At 39.9% G+C, this 17,670-nt stretch overlaps 1 protein-coding gene across 4 annotated transcripts in view; it reads right to left on the bottom strand.

The window, feature by feature from the left end:
- Nucleotides 1–17,670, bottom strand: part of ARAP2 (ArfGAP with RhoGAP domain, ankyrin repeat and PH domain 2) — a 199,352-nt gene that overhangs the window by 143,493 nt on the left and 38,189 nt on the right. For all 4 annotated transcript variants that reach the window (XM_075127981.1, XM_048848599.2, XM_048848598.2 and 1 more), the window contains exons 7-8: nt 12,197–12,266; nt 188–308 (exon numbers count right to left, since the gene is read on the bottom strand). In XM_075127981.1, the coding sequence (XP_074984082.1) occupies nt 188–308; nt 12,197–12,266 (191 nt within the window). The remainder of the gene's footprint in view (nt 1–187; nt 309–12,196; nt 12,267–17,670) is intronic.

Below are 17,670 nucleotides of genomic sequence, written 5' to 3'. Positions count from 1 at the left end.
ATGGGGTATGGAATAAAGTTCTGTCACAAAAACCTACAACATATGAGCCCAAGATAGCTGGATCCCAGTGATCTTGCTGGAAGTGTGATAACATGCATACAAAAACACTGATTTTAGGAATGTTATTTACCTATAGCCACCAATACTATCTGCTAGCAATTGGTATTTAAATATGTGCTCTGCTTACCTTCCTTTTCAACTCGGAAGACAAACGTCCTATGAGCTGTGACAACTTCAAATTTATTTTCCCCATGGATTCTGACTGTAGCTATCGCAGAGAGCAGGATTATTCCCTTAGAGTAAATTTCCTATATCAAAAACAATAGAAATAGTTAATATGACTTCATAAAATTGTAGGTAGTTCAACTCAGATGTATGCCATTATGCCTGTTAAGTTCACATATTAATTCAGTCTACTGCATTATTGATAAGTCATATTGATTACCAAAGAACTTCTGCCCCCTCAGAATTTGCTACATAACACCAATTTCACCCTTAGGTCGCTACCCTCACCTGCCCCCTTCTCAGAAGGAATCTGACTCCATGCAGGTACATTATCCAATATACAGTAAAACCACATTTTATGAACTCCAATTACATGAAACTCTGTATTCCAAAATGCCACTGGCAGCCTGATAGTAGACAACTGTAATTTACCCTAGTTTTACCAGTCTTGCCTATCCCTGCAACTTCAGGAAACATCAGCTACACAGATAAACATGACTCACTGAACAGTGTCAGGGAACTTTTTCAGCAGCCGTCAGCTTTCTCCCCAGATGTCATAACACCAGGAAAGTATTTTCCACATAGCTGGTCAGTGAGAACAGGAGATGCATAGATTTTACCTTTAGCCTGGGATTGGAATGGAGACAGATAGGAGGCACCATACCGCAGAACAGTAACAAAAGAACGAAGAACAGGGAATCTCCCTGCAAGCTCAGATATTCTCTTCTCACTAACATGGCAAAATGTCTGGGATTCCTAATACTTCTGATTTGGTGGGGGTGGCAGTCTCTGGCTCCAAAACGGCCCAAAATAGAGGTGGGGGAGGGAGAAAGCCTACCACAGTTTAGCATGACTTTAAAACAAAACAAAAAACCCCTAATCAAACAGCTCAAGCCATCCCTTACACCAATGGGACCACGGATCACAGGTATTCAAGTTCCAATATGTGTGTGTGAGAGAGAGAGAGAGACAGAGAGAGAGCAAATGCAGGAAAATCAGATAGGATAGTTGTATCTAGAACAGGCATGGGCAAACTTTCTGGCCCGAGGGACACATCTGGGAATAGAAATTGTATGGTGGGCCATGAATGCTTACAAAATTGGGGTTGGGGTGTTGGAGAGGGTGAAGGCTCTGGTTGGGGATGCGGGCTCTGGGGTGGGGCCAGAAATGAGGAGTTCAGGGTGCAGAAGGGGGCTCTGGGCTGAGGTGGGGGAGTGGGATGCAGGGGGAGGGGGGATGCAGACTGGAGATGAGGGGGTTGGGGTATAAGAGGGGGTTTCAGCCTGGGTTGGGGTATAAGAGGGGTTCAGAGGGCAGGAGAGGGATCAGAGCTGGGGCAGGGGGTTGAGGTGTGGGGAGAGGCTCAGGGGTGCAGGCTTCGGGTGGTGCTTATCTCAAGCGGCTCCCGGAAGTAGTGGCATGTCCCTTCCCTGTTGGAGTGCTGGAGGGGGCCATTGGAGTGCACAGGACCCAGAGGGGGCCCATGCCGCATCTTCTGGGAGCCTTGTGGAGCAGCCTCCAACCCTGCTCCCCAGATGGAGTGCCGGAGCGGGGCCATGCTGCTGCTTCCGCAAGCCACGTGGAACAGCCCCTGCTCCCCATCTGGAGCGGGGCAAGCCCCAGACCCTGCTCCCCAGCGGGAGCTTGAAGGCTGGCTTAAAATGGTTGGCAGGCCGCATCCAGCCTGCGGGCCGTAGTTTGCCCACCCTGATCTAGAATGGACTTCTGCAAACCAGCTTAGCTTCAGAGCTTGGGTCTTTTTGAACCTCACTATGCTTGGGTCAGCCTGCCTTCTGATTAGAACCCAAATATGCTACTGGGATTTAGCAAGTGAGAAAGCAACATATTTCTGACTGGAAAGGGTTCAATCACTTTCCCCCAAAAAATCCTAGTTACAATAATTTTCCACCTAGATCTTTTTATAATAAAATTATCCTCTATGTCTGTACTCAATGTATCATTTTTAAGGTTAAATGCTGAGCGCCCACTGAATAGATTTTCTATTTATTCATTGTATTACTGATCTAGGTAAAGACATCCTATCACTGTATTACTGATCTAGGTAAAGACATCCTACATGTCTCACATTTTTCCCTTTTAAATACATATATATTCAATTAAAGCTGTTTGGACAATTGCAATATAGCGAAAATATAATGATGCAATAAAAATGATGCATTTTATTTCAAGCGAACACTTCTACAACTATGTGAAGAACGCCTGTTTTTGTAATTTAATCTTAGTGTGTCAGCACAATGAAATAAAGAAAAACATATCAGTAAGGCTATATTCTCTTTGAAAAGGGATGTTAACACAGTAGATATTAATTTGTCAGAAAAAATTGGGAGCAGCATTAAAGGTATTTTTACCTTTCACAAAATAGAACCATAAGATAACAAATTCCAATAGCAGATACCCTTTCTAAAGGCACTCAGATATAATTATCTTCCGGTGTTTGCAGGCATCTACTGGCTATGTTGGGTACTGTTGCAGCATTACTCTATCAGATTGCTAATACAACCAACAACTATTCTTATTTCATAGTATTTGCTAAACTAACAAAACAATACACCTCTTTTCTTTGTACTCTGTTTCTCTCCTCTCCCCAACAGGTAACACATTTTGGACATAGGGACCAAGAAACACAAAATGCATTTTGCCAAAATTGAAAATGTACACCTCTTCAGGGCAGAGAACAGACCTGGAAAATTTTAATGAAGGTCACATTTAGGAACTTCTGAGGAACTTGGAACAGGAATTTATAAATGGAAAGACTTTGGTAACCCTAGTTACCAGAACTGGTGCTTTAGTTATGACTAGCTACACAGCTGCTGTAAGACTATGTGTTTTTTACTGGCAGATTAGAGATTAGAGACGTCTATTCCTATTGACTTGGGGACTGAAAGTTCTTGCACTTGGTCTAAATACAAGAAAAGACAGGCTGATGATGGAAAGAGTTCTGCAACTAGAAATTACTAAAATGTTACATTTCCTCTCACCACTGCAGCTCACGGTTAAAACCATCCCCTCCAACTAGCCATAAAATAAAATAAAAATGTTCATCTCATCCTTTATGTTTACGTTAGTTATTTTGTTGGTAACCTTAGATGCGTGTTATAAGCCGTCCTACGTGGGAGACTCTCTGCCCCCATGTTCCATGCTGCCAGAATTGCAATCAACAATGACTCTCATACTACAGCCCCTCAAAAAAAAAGAAAAACAAAGGAGGGAAGTGGTAGAATGTTCTCCATCACCAGCCTTCTACTTTGGAATGTTTCCCCTCCTTTATCTAAAAGAATCCAGGTCTTTTGACAGACGGAGCATACGACAAGGAGCGTCTATTTACTCAGACTTTTAGGGTATATCTACACTGCAATGTAAACCCAGATTCAGGTTTGAGCCCAACCCCCCCTACCATCCGCACATCTGATTCAGCTCAGCAAGTACTCAGGACTAAGGGCCTAGGCCCCTGCTGGGAGGTGGGTCTGAGTCCAAGGCCTGCTGAGACTTGGGTCCCAGCCCTATCACTTTACAGCAAAGGCATAGCTCAAGCCTCAGAACCAAATCAAAAGGTTTGGCTAGTGCAGCGTTTGCATGGCTGAAACACCCAGGCCCAGCAATTGTAAACCCAATGCAGAGTGGACATTAAAGCATGGGATTGAACACCCCGAGTCCAGATGCACAGATCCAGGTTTACAATGCCCTTAGGGAGGAGGGCACAGGAAGGGATTGCAAAGGACAGCATTGGGAGCAGAGAGTCTTGTGTGGGCCTAGTTGTGTTGGGGCTGCTGGTGGGGTTAGCTACTACTTTCAGTTTATTGTTTTTTTGTATTTTATGTCAAAGGCCCTGGAGTGCCATGCAGGTGTCTTACTGTAAAATTTTATAAATCAAAACACTTAATCTATTTAGTTGCATAGCAGAAATGTACATATGCTGGACAATATACAAATCCTGCTGAAATCTATCACTCCAGATATTTATATGGACCTCACTACCATAATTTCAGAGTACCTGACAATCTGTATTGGATTTTATCATCACAAACCCCTGTGAGTTTGGGAAATATAATCCCCACTTTTAAATATGGGGAATTGAACACAGAGTAGATAAAGAAGCGGCTTGCCCAAGGTTTCACAGGAAGTCTTTGACTGAGCAAGCAATTGACCCCATAACTTTAGAATCCCAGTCCAGTGCCCTATGCACTAAACTATTCTTTTTATGCACACTTACATAGGTCTCACACCGTTGTATCTCCCCAGGCCTTTATGCCTCGTGGGCATAACCACCCCCTTTTTCACCTCAACACATTTGGAAAATATAGCTATTAGGTGTTTGCAGGTGAAGATGGACAAATGTGAGCAGGAGCAGCACAACCAATAGCAAACTAACATCGCACAGATGCTTCTTTTCTCTCTGCCACAAGTTACCTAGAACACCCCTCACACTTATGACTCCTGTGACTTAGATGTGATACAAGATTATATCACACAGCTTACTTGAGCTGCATTTACCACCTCCACCCCCACCCTCAACCTTATGCTATTTCCACTCATGAGTTGAAGTGGACTACCACAGTTGAAAGGTAAACACGCACACACTCATGGTCATGACATTGAATTTAGACTTGTTATGCTTGGGTTTTATCTATTCACCTGAATTTGAGGGAGCAGAAAGAGCAAATGACTAACTTTAACACTCACCCAATACAGGAAGAATATCCCAACACTAAAGTTATTACAGACTGCCTCAGCTGAAAGCTCACCTTCACTCTTTCACTAGAAGATTGACGCATTTAACAAAAACTAACGGGGTGTTTTTAAATCTCTAAGGAAGTTAATGTAACAGCAATTACTTGAACTTTTACATCTGAGAGGAAGAGACGCTTTTGTACAGCATGAGAAGCCCCTACACAAAGACTAAAAGTCCACAATGGACAAAGGGAATTGAGCTTGCTCATCTGGCTTCTAGACAGGGGAATGCAAACTGTGTTGGAGGGTGGATAAACACAAAGTTTGCTGGAACAATGACAAATTCTGCGCATGTAGCAGCCGATAGGAAAGTGAAAAGTAAAGCTTTAGCATGGTGCAAAACCAACACTACTTAACACCCAGCTTCATTCTGCATATATTGTAAATACAATGGAACTGGAATAGTTTATCAATCATTTGTCAATAGCTACCTCTCATGCACAGGAAATAAACGTTGAGTATTAAAAAAATTCCTTTCTGACCAGGATGATTTCCGAGCCACTCACAAACCTTTCTAGATAAGCAATCAGACAAGAAAGATTTAGCTATTTCCTTTCCCACCAGAAGTACCCATAGTAATATCACAACCGGTCAGAAGTTCTCAGATAGAATGGTTTTCTGTCAGAGAGGGCAGATTCATCAAAATCTAGCCTTTTTGTGGAGGTGGTCTGATTGTGATGTAGGTCTGACAGAACCCACACACAGCTCTGACAGAACCTTCATTGGTTGCCTGACAGCTTGCCTGGCCATTTCCTAAAAAGCCAACCTGGAGAATTGCTGGGGGCCCTGCCTTCCAGGCTCCTGGCTCTTCAGCAGCCCAGACCCCCAGGAGCCAGTTCTGCCAGCTCTCCTTCAGGCCAGTAGTCAGAATTTTGTTTCAAAATTATCAAAACAAACCATTTTGACTTTTCAATAATAATAAATAATAATAATAATAATAAGCATTCTGTCTTGCATATAATTTCTACCTTTTTTGTTTTCATTCCAAATATAAATGAAATCAGATTCTGAAATCATACACGAAATGGATTTACTGTTTTCAATACAGCTCTAATTACTATGGCCCAGCTCCTCACACACTTGAAATGATAACCTTACCATACCAACATTTTTCCTTTACTATAATTTTGGTTTCAGAGTAGCAGCCGTGTTAGTCTGTATCCGCAAAAAGAACAGGAGTACTTGCGGCACCTTAGAGACTAACAAATTTATTAGAGCATAAGCTTTCGTGGGCTACGGCTCAGTTCATCAGATACATAGAATGGAACATACAGTAAGAGAGATAGATAGATATACAGATACACATACATACACACACACACACAGATAAGTTGCAAGTTACCATACAAACTGTGAGAGGCTAATTAGTTAAGATGAACTATTATCAGCAGGAGGTTTTGTAGAATTGGAGTTCCTTATGTAAAAAAACAGACAGCACATTGAGACAAAAAAACATGCAGATTTGGTCGTTGAAAAGCAGCCTCAGATTACATTTTCCTTTTATAAAACTCTCTCCGCTTAACCACACTCAGTTAAAGATGTAACCACACAGGATGTTGCTCTCACCACACTAGCTTGCTCAAGCCTATGTATGTATAAGAAATGAATAGCATCAGTGGCTCAGTGAAGAACAGTATCAAGGTCATGACTGTTTGCAGGAAATTGGACATTTTTCTTAATATATTATATTCGAGTATGAGAGAAAGAAAAATGTGTACTTATTAAAAGAGACAGGTTTCAGAGTAGCAACCGTGTTAGTCTGTATTCGCAAAAAGAAAAGGAGTACTTGTGGCACCTTAGAGACTAACCAATTTATTTGAGCATAAGCTTTCGTGAGCTACAGCTCACTTCTGTAGCTCACGAAAGCTTATGCTCAAATAAATTGGTTAGTCTCTAAGGTGCCACAAGTACTCCTTTTATTAAAAGAGAGCCACTCTACTGGTTTAATACTGCAGAACAAGGTCAGAGAAAAGTGGTTCCGAAAACTCAGTAAGACCCTGCTGCTCAGAAGGACTGAATATAAGTGTGGGGGGAGTGTCACACATACAACTCCCTTGCTCCCCCCCACCTTTATTTTTCTTTTAACTTATTTGTCATTTGGCAAACTTCTCCTTCTCACTCCTTCACTTTCTGCAAGTTCTGAATTAACTAAAATATGTAGTTTTCCAAGCTAAAATACAGAAATATTTTTAAACTTCTCAGCATCTACCCAGTGTTAGTACACCTCTGTGAATACCACTTGTAGTTAAAAGCTGCCAAGGACTAGCAGTAGCTACATAAAACTGGTTAGTCGGCACCTCACAATATGGATTCACTTATTATTAATGTGTGTTAGTATTTGTGAAAAACAGTACGAAACTAGACATTTAAAATAAAGAAAACATTCTCTGTCAGAGTAGAACCTGATTTCTGAAGATGTTGCACAGAGGAGCACACTGAACACTTGTCTTCACTGCAGTGTCGGCTCCAGGTATAACTCGTGTGTTTCCCCAAACCCAACACCTGTCAAAAATCTCTAGCTCAAGTTAAGTGGTGCTTTAAACTTGAGCGAGCTGTCTTGTCAGGGGTATGGATTAAACCTCAAGTCCTCTGGAACGAGAAATGCAGCTACTCTGTACAGCTAATAAAATTCATTCTGCGTTTCTTGAGTGTTGTTTTGAAGTGTGATTGTTCTCAGCCAAGCTATGTTAACTTGGGAGGTGTTAGTTTGAGTTATCCACACTCTAGTTAACACCACCATGAAGATAAGACTCTATATATACACAGACTCTTCAGATCATTTTTAAAATAAAGGAATAATTATTAAAAGTGACTTGTAGATTTACAGGCAATAAAACACTGCATTTTATCACTGTTATCCTCAGCCTGCAGTTAAATCTCAAAACAAAACCTTACCAGAAATAATAATTTTATTAAGATGATGTTGAAGTAAAAAGAAAACAGTACAGAGTTTAAGCATAGAAGTTTCTGGTTATCAGGGAATAAGGTACAAATTGTCAAGGGGTGTGAAATTCGGTTTAGGAATGGGTGGCATAAGGAATACATAATCTGCAATCTCCAAGTACAGACATTGAGATATGGGGGTATGTTGTTCATATAATGGCTATGCTCAGGTGTGGAGTATAATGAGTGGATACCTACACACATACTTCTCTCCCTGATGAGACGATGGAACACATGGCAGATCTTATAATATAATGCTCAACACACTACTGGAAGGCATTCGGATACTTCAGTGGTTAGCGCGGGTAAGAACCTATATAGAGTAGAATGGAAGGCCACCCACATGCCCCAACTTAGAACTCTGTGGCCCCAACATGAGAATTTAGGGATTTGTCTATTAAATCCTAAATCTAAATCGCTTTCCCCGAATTATAATTATCAAATGTCTCAACATATTTATCAGAGTGGTAGTCGTGTTAGTCTGTATCCACAAAAACAACGAGGGGTCCGGTGGCACCTTAAAGACTAATAGAATTATTTGGGCATAAGCTTTCATGGGTAAAAAACTCCACTTCTTCAGATGTATGGAGTGAAAATTACAGATGCAGGCATAAATGTACTGGCACATGTACTAATGTGATATATAACATCATGTGCCAGCAATATCCATCTGCCATGTACATTGGCCAAACCGGACAGTCTCTATGTAAAAGAATAAATGGACACAAATCAGACATCACAAATGGGAATATACAAAAACCAGCAGGAGAAGACTTCAGTCTCCCTGGACATTCAATAACAGATTTAAAAGTAGCCATCCTTCAATAAAAAAAAACTTTAAAATCTTCTGTAAAGGGAGATCATGTCTTACTAATCTCTTGGAGTTCTTTGAGGGGGTCAACAAACATGTGGACAAGGGGGAATGCAGTGGACATAGTGTACTTAGATTTACAGAAAGCCGTTGACAAGGTCCCTCACCAAAGGCTCTTACATAAATTAAGTTGTCATGGTGTAAGAGGGAAGATCCTTTCATGGATTGAGAACTGGTTAAAACACAGGGAACAAAGGGTAGGAATAAATGGTAAATTTTCAGAACGGAGAGGGGTAACTAGTGGTGTTCCCCAACGGTCAGTCCTAGGACCTATCCTATTCAACTTATTCATAAGCAATCCGGAGAAAGGAGTAAACAGTAAGATAGCAAAGTTTGCAGATGATACTAAACTGCTCAAGATAGTTAAGACCAAAGCAGACTGTGAAGAACTTCAAAAAGTCTCACAAAACTAAGCGATTGGGCAACAAAATGGCAAATGAAATTTAATGTGGATAAATGTAAAGTAATACACATTGGAAAAAATAATCCCAACTATACACAAAATATGATGGGGGCTAATTTAGCTACAACTAATCAGGAAAAAGATCTTGAGTCATCGTCGATAGTTCTCTGAAGACGTCCACGCAGTGTGCAGCGGCAGTCAAAAAAGCAAACGGGATGTTAGGAATCATTAAAAAAAAAGAGAGAGAGAATAAGACAGAGAATATCTTATTGCCCTTATATAAATCCATGGTATTGCCCACATCTTGAATACTGCGTACAGATGTAGACCCCTCATCTCAAAAAAGATATACTGGCATTACAAAAGGTTCAGAAAAGGGCAACTAAAATGATTAGGGGTTTGGAACAGATCCCATCTGAGGAGAGATTAAAGAGGCTAGGACTTTTCAGCCTGGAAAAAAGGAGACTAAGCGGGGATATGATAGAGGTATATAAAATCATGAGTGGTGTGGAGAAAGTGAATAAGGAAAAAGTTATTTACTTGTTCCCATAACATAAGAATGAGGGGCCACCAAATGAAATTAATGGATAGCAGGTTTAAAACAAATAAAAGGAAGTTCTTCACTCAGCGCACAGTCAGCCTGTGGAACTCCTTGCCTGAAGAGGTTGTGAAGGCTAGGACTATAACAGGGTTTAAAAGAGAACTGGATAAATTGATGGAGGTTAAGTCCATTAATGGCTATTAGCCAGAATGGGTAAGGAATGGTGTCCCTAGCCTCTGTTTGTCAGAGGGTGGAGATGGATGGCAGGAGAGATCACTTGATGATTATCTGTTAAGTTCACTCCCTCTGGGGCACCTGGCATTGGGCACTGTCGGTAGACAGGATACTGAGCTGGATGGATCTTTGGTGTGATCCAGTATGGTCATTCTTATGTTCTTAAGAACGGACTTCAAAGAGAAACTGCAGAGCTACAATTCATTTGCAAATTTAACACATTAATTTGTGCTTGAACAGGGACTGGGAGTGGCTGGCTCACTACAAAAGCAATTTTCCCTCTCGGTATTGACACCTCCTCATCAATTATTGGGAGTGGACCACATCCACCCTGACCGAATTGGCTTTGTTAACAGTGGTTCTCCACTTGTAAGGAAACTCCCTTCTCTTCATGTGTCAGTATATTTATGCCTGCATCTGTAATTTTCACTCCATGCATCTGAAGAAGTGGGGTTTTCTACCCATGAAAGCTCATGCCCAAATAAATCTGTTAGTCTGTAAGGTGCCACTGGACTCCTTGTTGTCAAGATATTTAGTGCAGTTCGGAGAGATCTGCAGGCTCTGCAATTATCCGCATAAGTATTACTATGTCACGTGGCCAAGTCACATATTTATCCACCAAAAACACGCTCTCCTAATCCAATGGTGAGAAGAAGAGGGGGCTAAGAACATGTTAAGTCAGGCTTTTATAGGGTTCTTATTGCTCTGTTCCTCAAAACACATTCCCACCTATGCTGGGGTTTGAGAGGGGTCCTCAGAAGGCATCCTTGTGACTGGCTTCTCCCATTCCTGCACCAAATGCAGTAGGGGCTGAGGTAGCAGGGATGCTCTCATCCCAAGCATTTATCTTCAGTGATGTTTTTAATTATTTTACCTAGTTCAGATGTATGGCTCAATAATCTATAATAAAGTCAGTTTTAGCACCTTTTGTTTTAGCCAGGCACTCCTATTGTTTCTTTGCCAGGAAATGCTCTCGATGTTTCAAATAAACTCATATCCACACACTCTCAACCCCAACACACATACACACACACGTGTCTTGATCTGGAGTTTAGTTCAGTTCATTTTCTTCTACTTAAAAGAAGCTCAGGATCTTGTGAACCATAGGGCAAGAGGTAGAGTCCTGTTGTGGGTGAATACTGCTTGAGAGATAGGAAGCAAAGAGCAGGAATAAATGGCCAATTTTCAGAAACAAAATATCTAGGTATCCAGGGGATGAGTCCTGGAACTGATAGTGTTCAATATATTTAGCAGTGATCTGGAAGAATAGTAGAGAGAATCGTTACATAAAACTCCTATATAACCAATTTTCAACAAGGAACAAGAAGCCTTTTGATGAAAAGCTGATGCAACTAATTTAAAATGGGTAAAAACTTATTTTGGACAACATATATCAAAAGATAAGTTACCTAAGGAATTCACAGTTGCCAAGACATATAGTTTAATAAGATTTTTCAACACAAGATCTCACTCTCACACACACACACACGACAGTAGAGGGAGTAACAAGAGCTGCTTCATTTACACTAACTGTGGCAAAAGTTTAGCAGCCATCAATTCTCAGGTTTGGAAGTATAAGCCAATAGCCAGTGGGGTCAGGAAGAAATTCTTTCCACTCCCCAATTCCATAGCACTATACAGTGTAGAATACCGTTGGCTTTATATACAAGCCAATTCAGATAAAAGCTAGTCAGTCTTGTCCAATATGGTGATTCCCAGAAGAAAGTTAAAATCAGGAACAGAAACCACACTGACTAATGAAGAGAATGTGTGCCAAATTCAATCCTTTTTTCAAGCTTATCAGTAATTCCATCATGCTCAGCTTGCCATGACAAGTGAAAACAAAAGTCACTGTCATCGGCTAAATAGCATGGTTTGCGTGATCCCACAGCATAGTTTACATGATCTTGTTCCGTTTTCCAGATTTTCTGCAGTACATATGTCTCCTACAAAAAAAGCAGAAGTTCTGAGGATACCTCTCTGGAAAGGTCAGGAAGGAGATAAGAAAAAAAGGAATATTAGCTGAAGATCCCAACAGTATCTTCAACATTTAATATAGTGTCACATCCTAATATTTTGCAAGTGAAAATACTCTTTAGAAACAAGTTATAAACAAATACTAATTCTTTTATGTTACAGCATAGCTCATCTACACTTTACCTTTCCAGTTAAACTGAAGGACACCAAAACATACTTATTTAAAAACACACACACACAAAGAGGTGCTTACCTTATCATTATTGTAATAAGAAATACTGTCTCCATCAAACTTAACCCAGCGCTTCTGAAACATACGTTTTCTGTAAATTAAAAATTAAGTATTTTAAATGATTATATAAACAAGTTAGTACCACTGGGAACTTTTCAAATCGAGAACAATAGGAAAAGTGGAAGCATGCCTAACAGTATTTAGGCCTAAACATTTACAAAATTAGAAGTTTAATTTTTCAGTTCAGCCACATTATGTTTTCAATATTATAAAATATTGGTTTCAGATACAAGAAAAAAGAATGATCGCTATTATTTAGGTGCGGTGTTGCCAATTTATGATATATTTCATATTTTTATCAACGTAATCTTCCCCATCACGACCACCTTTTTTGGTTATATTGATAATATTAACAAATAAAAACTGAAACACTTTTAGTAATTTACTTTTACAACCTAGTAGGCAATGAAGTTTAAACACACAGGGGATCTGGAAGAACTAAGATCTTTTCTCTCACATCCCATCTCCCTACCCTGCAGACTAAGTCTACTTGTACTTCCATGTCAGTACATCCCACTAGTGGGATAGGAAGCTAAGAAACCACCACTCAAGAGCATAAGCCACACTCTATCACAGCCCAGAGGTGCTGATAAAATACCCCCAGAGTGTTTACCACCATCTTCAGCTAGCCAAGAGACTATAATCCTTCCTCTGCAACATGGACTCTGCCAAAGAAATTTTGCCTCCATCACTTCTGTTAGGATATAGATTCAGGCCTGTCTGTAAAGGCCTATACTCTAAGAATTTAGGTGTATTCTTATCACTTGGCTAGTTAGAGGTATAAAAGAAAGAATCAAAATCACTGTCTGCCAGTGTAAGGTCTTTCTCTTATTGTGACAGTCTGAGGCCCTATTCTTAGGCTAAGGCCTTTGGCTAAGCAACAGAGGCAGCCATAAGCTGGGAAGCAACCAGTCACCTCCTCACATTCCAAACTAGTCACATTGAAATAAGGTGCTATTGGGCTGTTAGGAATACAATCCTGTCCTGATAGTGCCTATCACCTCCAGAGAAAAGGAAGTGCCTAGAAGATGTAAAAGGAAACTTAGTTTGATAGCATCCTGTCTGGCAAGAACTCACTTATCAATAGCCTGGATGTGAAATCCTCATTTCTGTGTTTGTTCTATCTATGTAGTCCCCATTTCCCCATTGTTTATCTGTATAATCTCTGTCTGGTTCTGTGATTGTCCCTGTCTGCTGTATAATTAATTTTGCTGGGTGTACACTAATTAAGGTGGTGGGATATAACTGGTTACATAATCATGTTATAATATGTTAGGATTGGTTAGTTAAATTTTCAGGAAAATGATTGGTTAAGGTATAGCTAAGCAGAACTCAAGTTTTACTATATAGTCTGCAGTCAATCAGGAAGTGGGTGGGTGTGTGGGGGGGAAATGGGAACAGAGAGTGGGGGTTGGGAAATTGGAATCATGTTTGGCTAAGGGCAGGAGTGGGAGCAGAGACACAGGTGTAATGCTCTGTGGTGTCAGAGCTGGGAAGGAGGACACTAAGGAAGGAAACTGAAATCATGCTTGCTGGAAGTTCACCCCAATAAACATCGAATTGTTTGCACCTTTGGACTTCGGGTATTGTTGCTCTCTGTTCATGCGAGAAGGACCAGGGAAGTAAGTGGGTGAAGGAATAAGCCCCCTAACAACTTCCAGTCTGAATCTACCATTTAAGATACATCAAAAGCTCGGACTGATGCAAAATGCCGTTGCCTACTAATCACATGGAAAAGGCTGAGATAAGCGTCTGGTTCCGTTGTTGTTGATCATCTACAAAGCCTTAAATGGCCTGGAACAATGATGTTTAACACTATTTATCTCTTTATGATCAGTCACGATGGTTCTGATCAGCTAAAATATTTTGTCATCGGTCCCCAGGTGAACTTCAGAGAATGGGTGGCAAGTCATTCTTTAGTGGAGGGATCTGACAACCAATATCTGTGTCTGTACATTCAATTTCTGTTGTTTATAAACAACAATAATAGACTGCAAGGGTTAATGAGAAACTATCTTCAGTAATATAAAAAAACTGTTAAAATCAGTGTTGCACACTACTTCTGAAACTCTGCAGTTTTACAGCCACATTTTCCTGCTTTTTAAAATGAGAAACTCCTGATCCACTGAAATAAATGGGATTTTTGCCATCAACTTCAATGGAATCAGGATTTCACCCTACATCTTTTTGTCATCCATGTTGCTGTTTAGACACACACAAACAGGGGGAAACGGACCATCTAAACAGGGCAAACAATGTAATTCAATATATAGTGTTCAAGTGCAAAATATAAGCAAATTGAGGAAACAACCATTTCTCCCAAAACTGTTCTAGAGAAACTTAGGTGTTTGTAACAACAGATAGAAGAATTTCAGACTAGTGTGTGTTTCTTTATGTTGATAGCATCCCTTTAAAAGCCTGCCCCAATCCAGCACCCACCACGAGATGAACTCCTCAGTCATTATTACTCAAATCAATTGTACATTTTACAGAATTATTAATGCACGTTATGTATGTACATGCCAAAGCCACAGAAGTCTCTGAAAACATTCAGTACTCCTTTATTCAATCTCTCATCAAAATGTTTGATATCACCCAAAGAATACTAAATCAGATTCTTAATCTAAAGAAAAATGGGAGCTCACCATGAGAAGTATTGCAGAGTAAACAAAGACAGTGGAAAGAAAACCTCTCTCAGGTGCGAACCACAGGAATAAATAGCTGGAATAATAATAGACTAGGACTCCTGAAAAAGTTCTGAAGTCCAGATGGGTTCAGGAACTAGTTTCAGGCAAACATGTACTCAGGTCCATGCCAATTATTTGCACCCTTGTCCCTTCAGTCCTCTATCATTAGACATCTCAGCTAAAGTGAGAATGTTCCTGAAAACCCTAATTTGGTTTGCTGCTGTCCCATCTTCAATGCTCCCAGAAGTCATAAGGTACAGGGGATCAAGAATGGGCTGCTCCTCCTGGAGACAGAGTTAAGGTTTTAGGTGCCTTGGAGCCCCGAGAGAGAAGTTTGAGAACCTATAGCAACTCGCTCATTACCATCTAGGGTGACCAAATAGCAAATGTGAAATATCAGGACGGGGGTTGGGGGTAATAGGCATATATAAGAAAAATATATAAGAAAAAGCCCCAAATATCAGGACTGTCCCTATAAAATCAGGACATCTGGTCACCCTATTGCCATCCCCCCAAAAAGGACACTTCATGATACAGTTCACATGACCAACAAGCCATTTACTACCCACACCCCTATTCCCAGAGTTTGCACCTACTCAAGGCCATGGACTATCAAGTACAATATATGAAACAAATTACATTTAAAAAAAATATATGTATCATTAACTGGAATGATTTAACATGATGTGTATTTTTGATTATTAAGAGCAAACGGAGATAATAAACTCTATATAAAGACCACTTTAAAAAAAAAATTACATGAACCTGAAATAGTCCATTCTGTTCATTAAAAATGTTGACGGCCCATTAGTTATCTGTATATGAGTTTCAATTCTAAAACCTATTAAACAGTTAATTAAGCAAGAATGAGACCCCTCTCTAACATCTCTTTTCCCAAACATTATTTCCCTTCCTGCTAAATGAGTGCTCTGCTTTAAGATTAGTAGACTGTGAGAGTTTATCAAAACTTTAATTAAATAGCAGCAGCTCTGGTTTAATTAACTAACTTGTATTTTATGACAACAATAAATCATAACTGCTCTCAACCTGAAAAGGCCAGTGTAAAATCCAGTCTCCATTAAAAATGTCAATAAATCCTACAAGTACTACCTCAACATGCTGTGCAGAGAAAAAAGGAAATTCAGTTTTATATACCAAGTAAACTGAGTGGCTTTATATTTTTTTTACAGAATTAACTGGAGAGAGCAAAATTGTGCTCTAATTTTATGTACCAGATTTGCAATGAACATAAAATAGAATTCTCTGGGTATAAGTTCTATTTAGCATCTGGTTACACAGCTTTTCCTAAAGTGTGGGACACATACTTGGGAGTTTAAATATGGCAAATGACTCAGTTCACTAGTACATGAATTATAACGTAAGTGTTCTGTGCAGCTCTATTTAATGTTATGGCCTGTTTGATATCTTTTGCAAATAGTAAGTTCAGAGGACAGCCATGAGAATGATTAAAGGATTAGAAAACATGTCTTACAGATAGATCCTTGATAGACTCAAGGATCTCAATTCAGCTTATCAAAGAGAAGGTAAAGGGGCAACTTGATTACAGGCTATAAGTACCTACATGGGAACAAATATTTGATAGTCAGCTCTTCAGTCTAGCAGAGAAAGGTATAACAGGATCCAATGATTGGGCTTTGAAGTTAGACAAATTTACACTAGAAATAAGGCATGAGTTTTTAAAACAGTAAGGGTAATTAACCATAGGAACAATTTACCATGGGTTGTGGTGGATTCTCCATCACTGACAATTTTAAAATCAAAATTGGATGTTTTTTCCTTAAAATAAATAAATAAATACATGAATTCTGCTGTAGGGATTTCTTTTGGGGGAGGGAGGGAGTTCTGTGGCCTGTGCTATACAAGAGATCAGATTAGATCAGTGGTTCCCAAACTGGGGTTCGTGAACCCCTAAGGTTTGCGAAATGTTACAGGGGGTTCTCGTGAAAAAATTCCCTAATGGCGGACAGAGCTGTCCCTAGGGACCCCGGGGCCAGCAGCCCAGAGCCCCTGGACTTCCAAGAGCAAAGCAGATCAAAGCCAGCATATCTATCACACTGAGGAGATTTAAACTTCAAGAACCCTTATAAGAAAGGGAGGTGGATATTTTTTGCTGTTTTTAAAGTGAAACAGGCAGCTCATATTGTTTTAAAAATGATGATGAAAAACAAGTTTAAACTTCATTGTAACGCGTGTGGTTTGCCTGGACTGCTCAAGACCTGAATGCTTGTGTAGGAGGAATTCTTGATTTGCGTCGGCTTTTTAAATCCCTGCATGCTGTTTACTCTGTTCACATCTGATACTCCTTGATGAAACATAGGAGCCTTGTCGTAGAACAGGATTATTCAAAGTGATACAAGCGACAGAAGTGAGATCTCGGAAGTGTGTTGCTGTTTTCATAATGTAATAAAGATACTGTCATGATAAATAATAATAATTCACAGTGTGTAATCAGCATGTCATAAAAACCAATTTTATATTTCCAGGATCACTGCTTTTCTAATTTATACTCAGGTAAAGGAGAAAATCCCTGGAAATGTTCATTTTTAGGAGGGGGTTCACGAGACTTGACATTTTAGTGAAAGGGGTTCGTGAGTTGTTAAAATTTGGGAACCAGCAGACTAGATGATCTCAGTGGTCCCTTCTGTCCTTGGAATATATGAATTACTGGAACATTGTGTCCCATTCTGGTGTCCACATTTCAAAAAATGTGTGGAGAAATTGGAAGAA

Source organism: Caretta caretta, chromosome 4, assembly GCF_965140235.1.
Source record: "Caretta caretta isolate rCarCar2 chromosome 4, rCarCar1.hap1, whole genome shotgun sequence".
In the NCBI taxonomy this organism is placed as follows: Eukaryota; Metazoa; Chordata; order Testudines; family Cheloniidae; genus Caretta; species Caretta caretta.
Note: the sequence above shows the minus strand (reverse complement) of the source record. Positions and strands in the feature narration are given on the sequence as shown.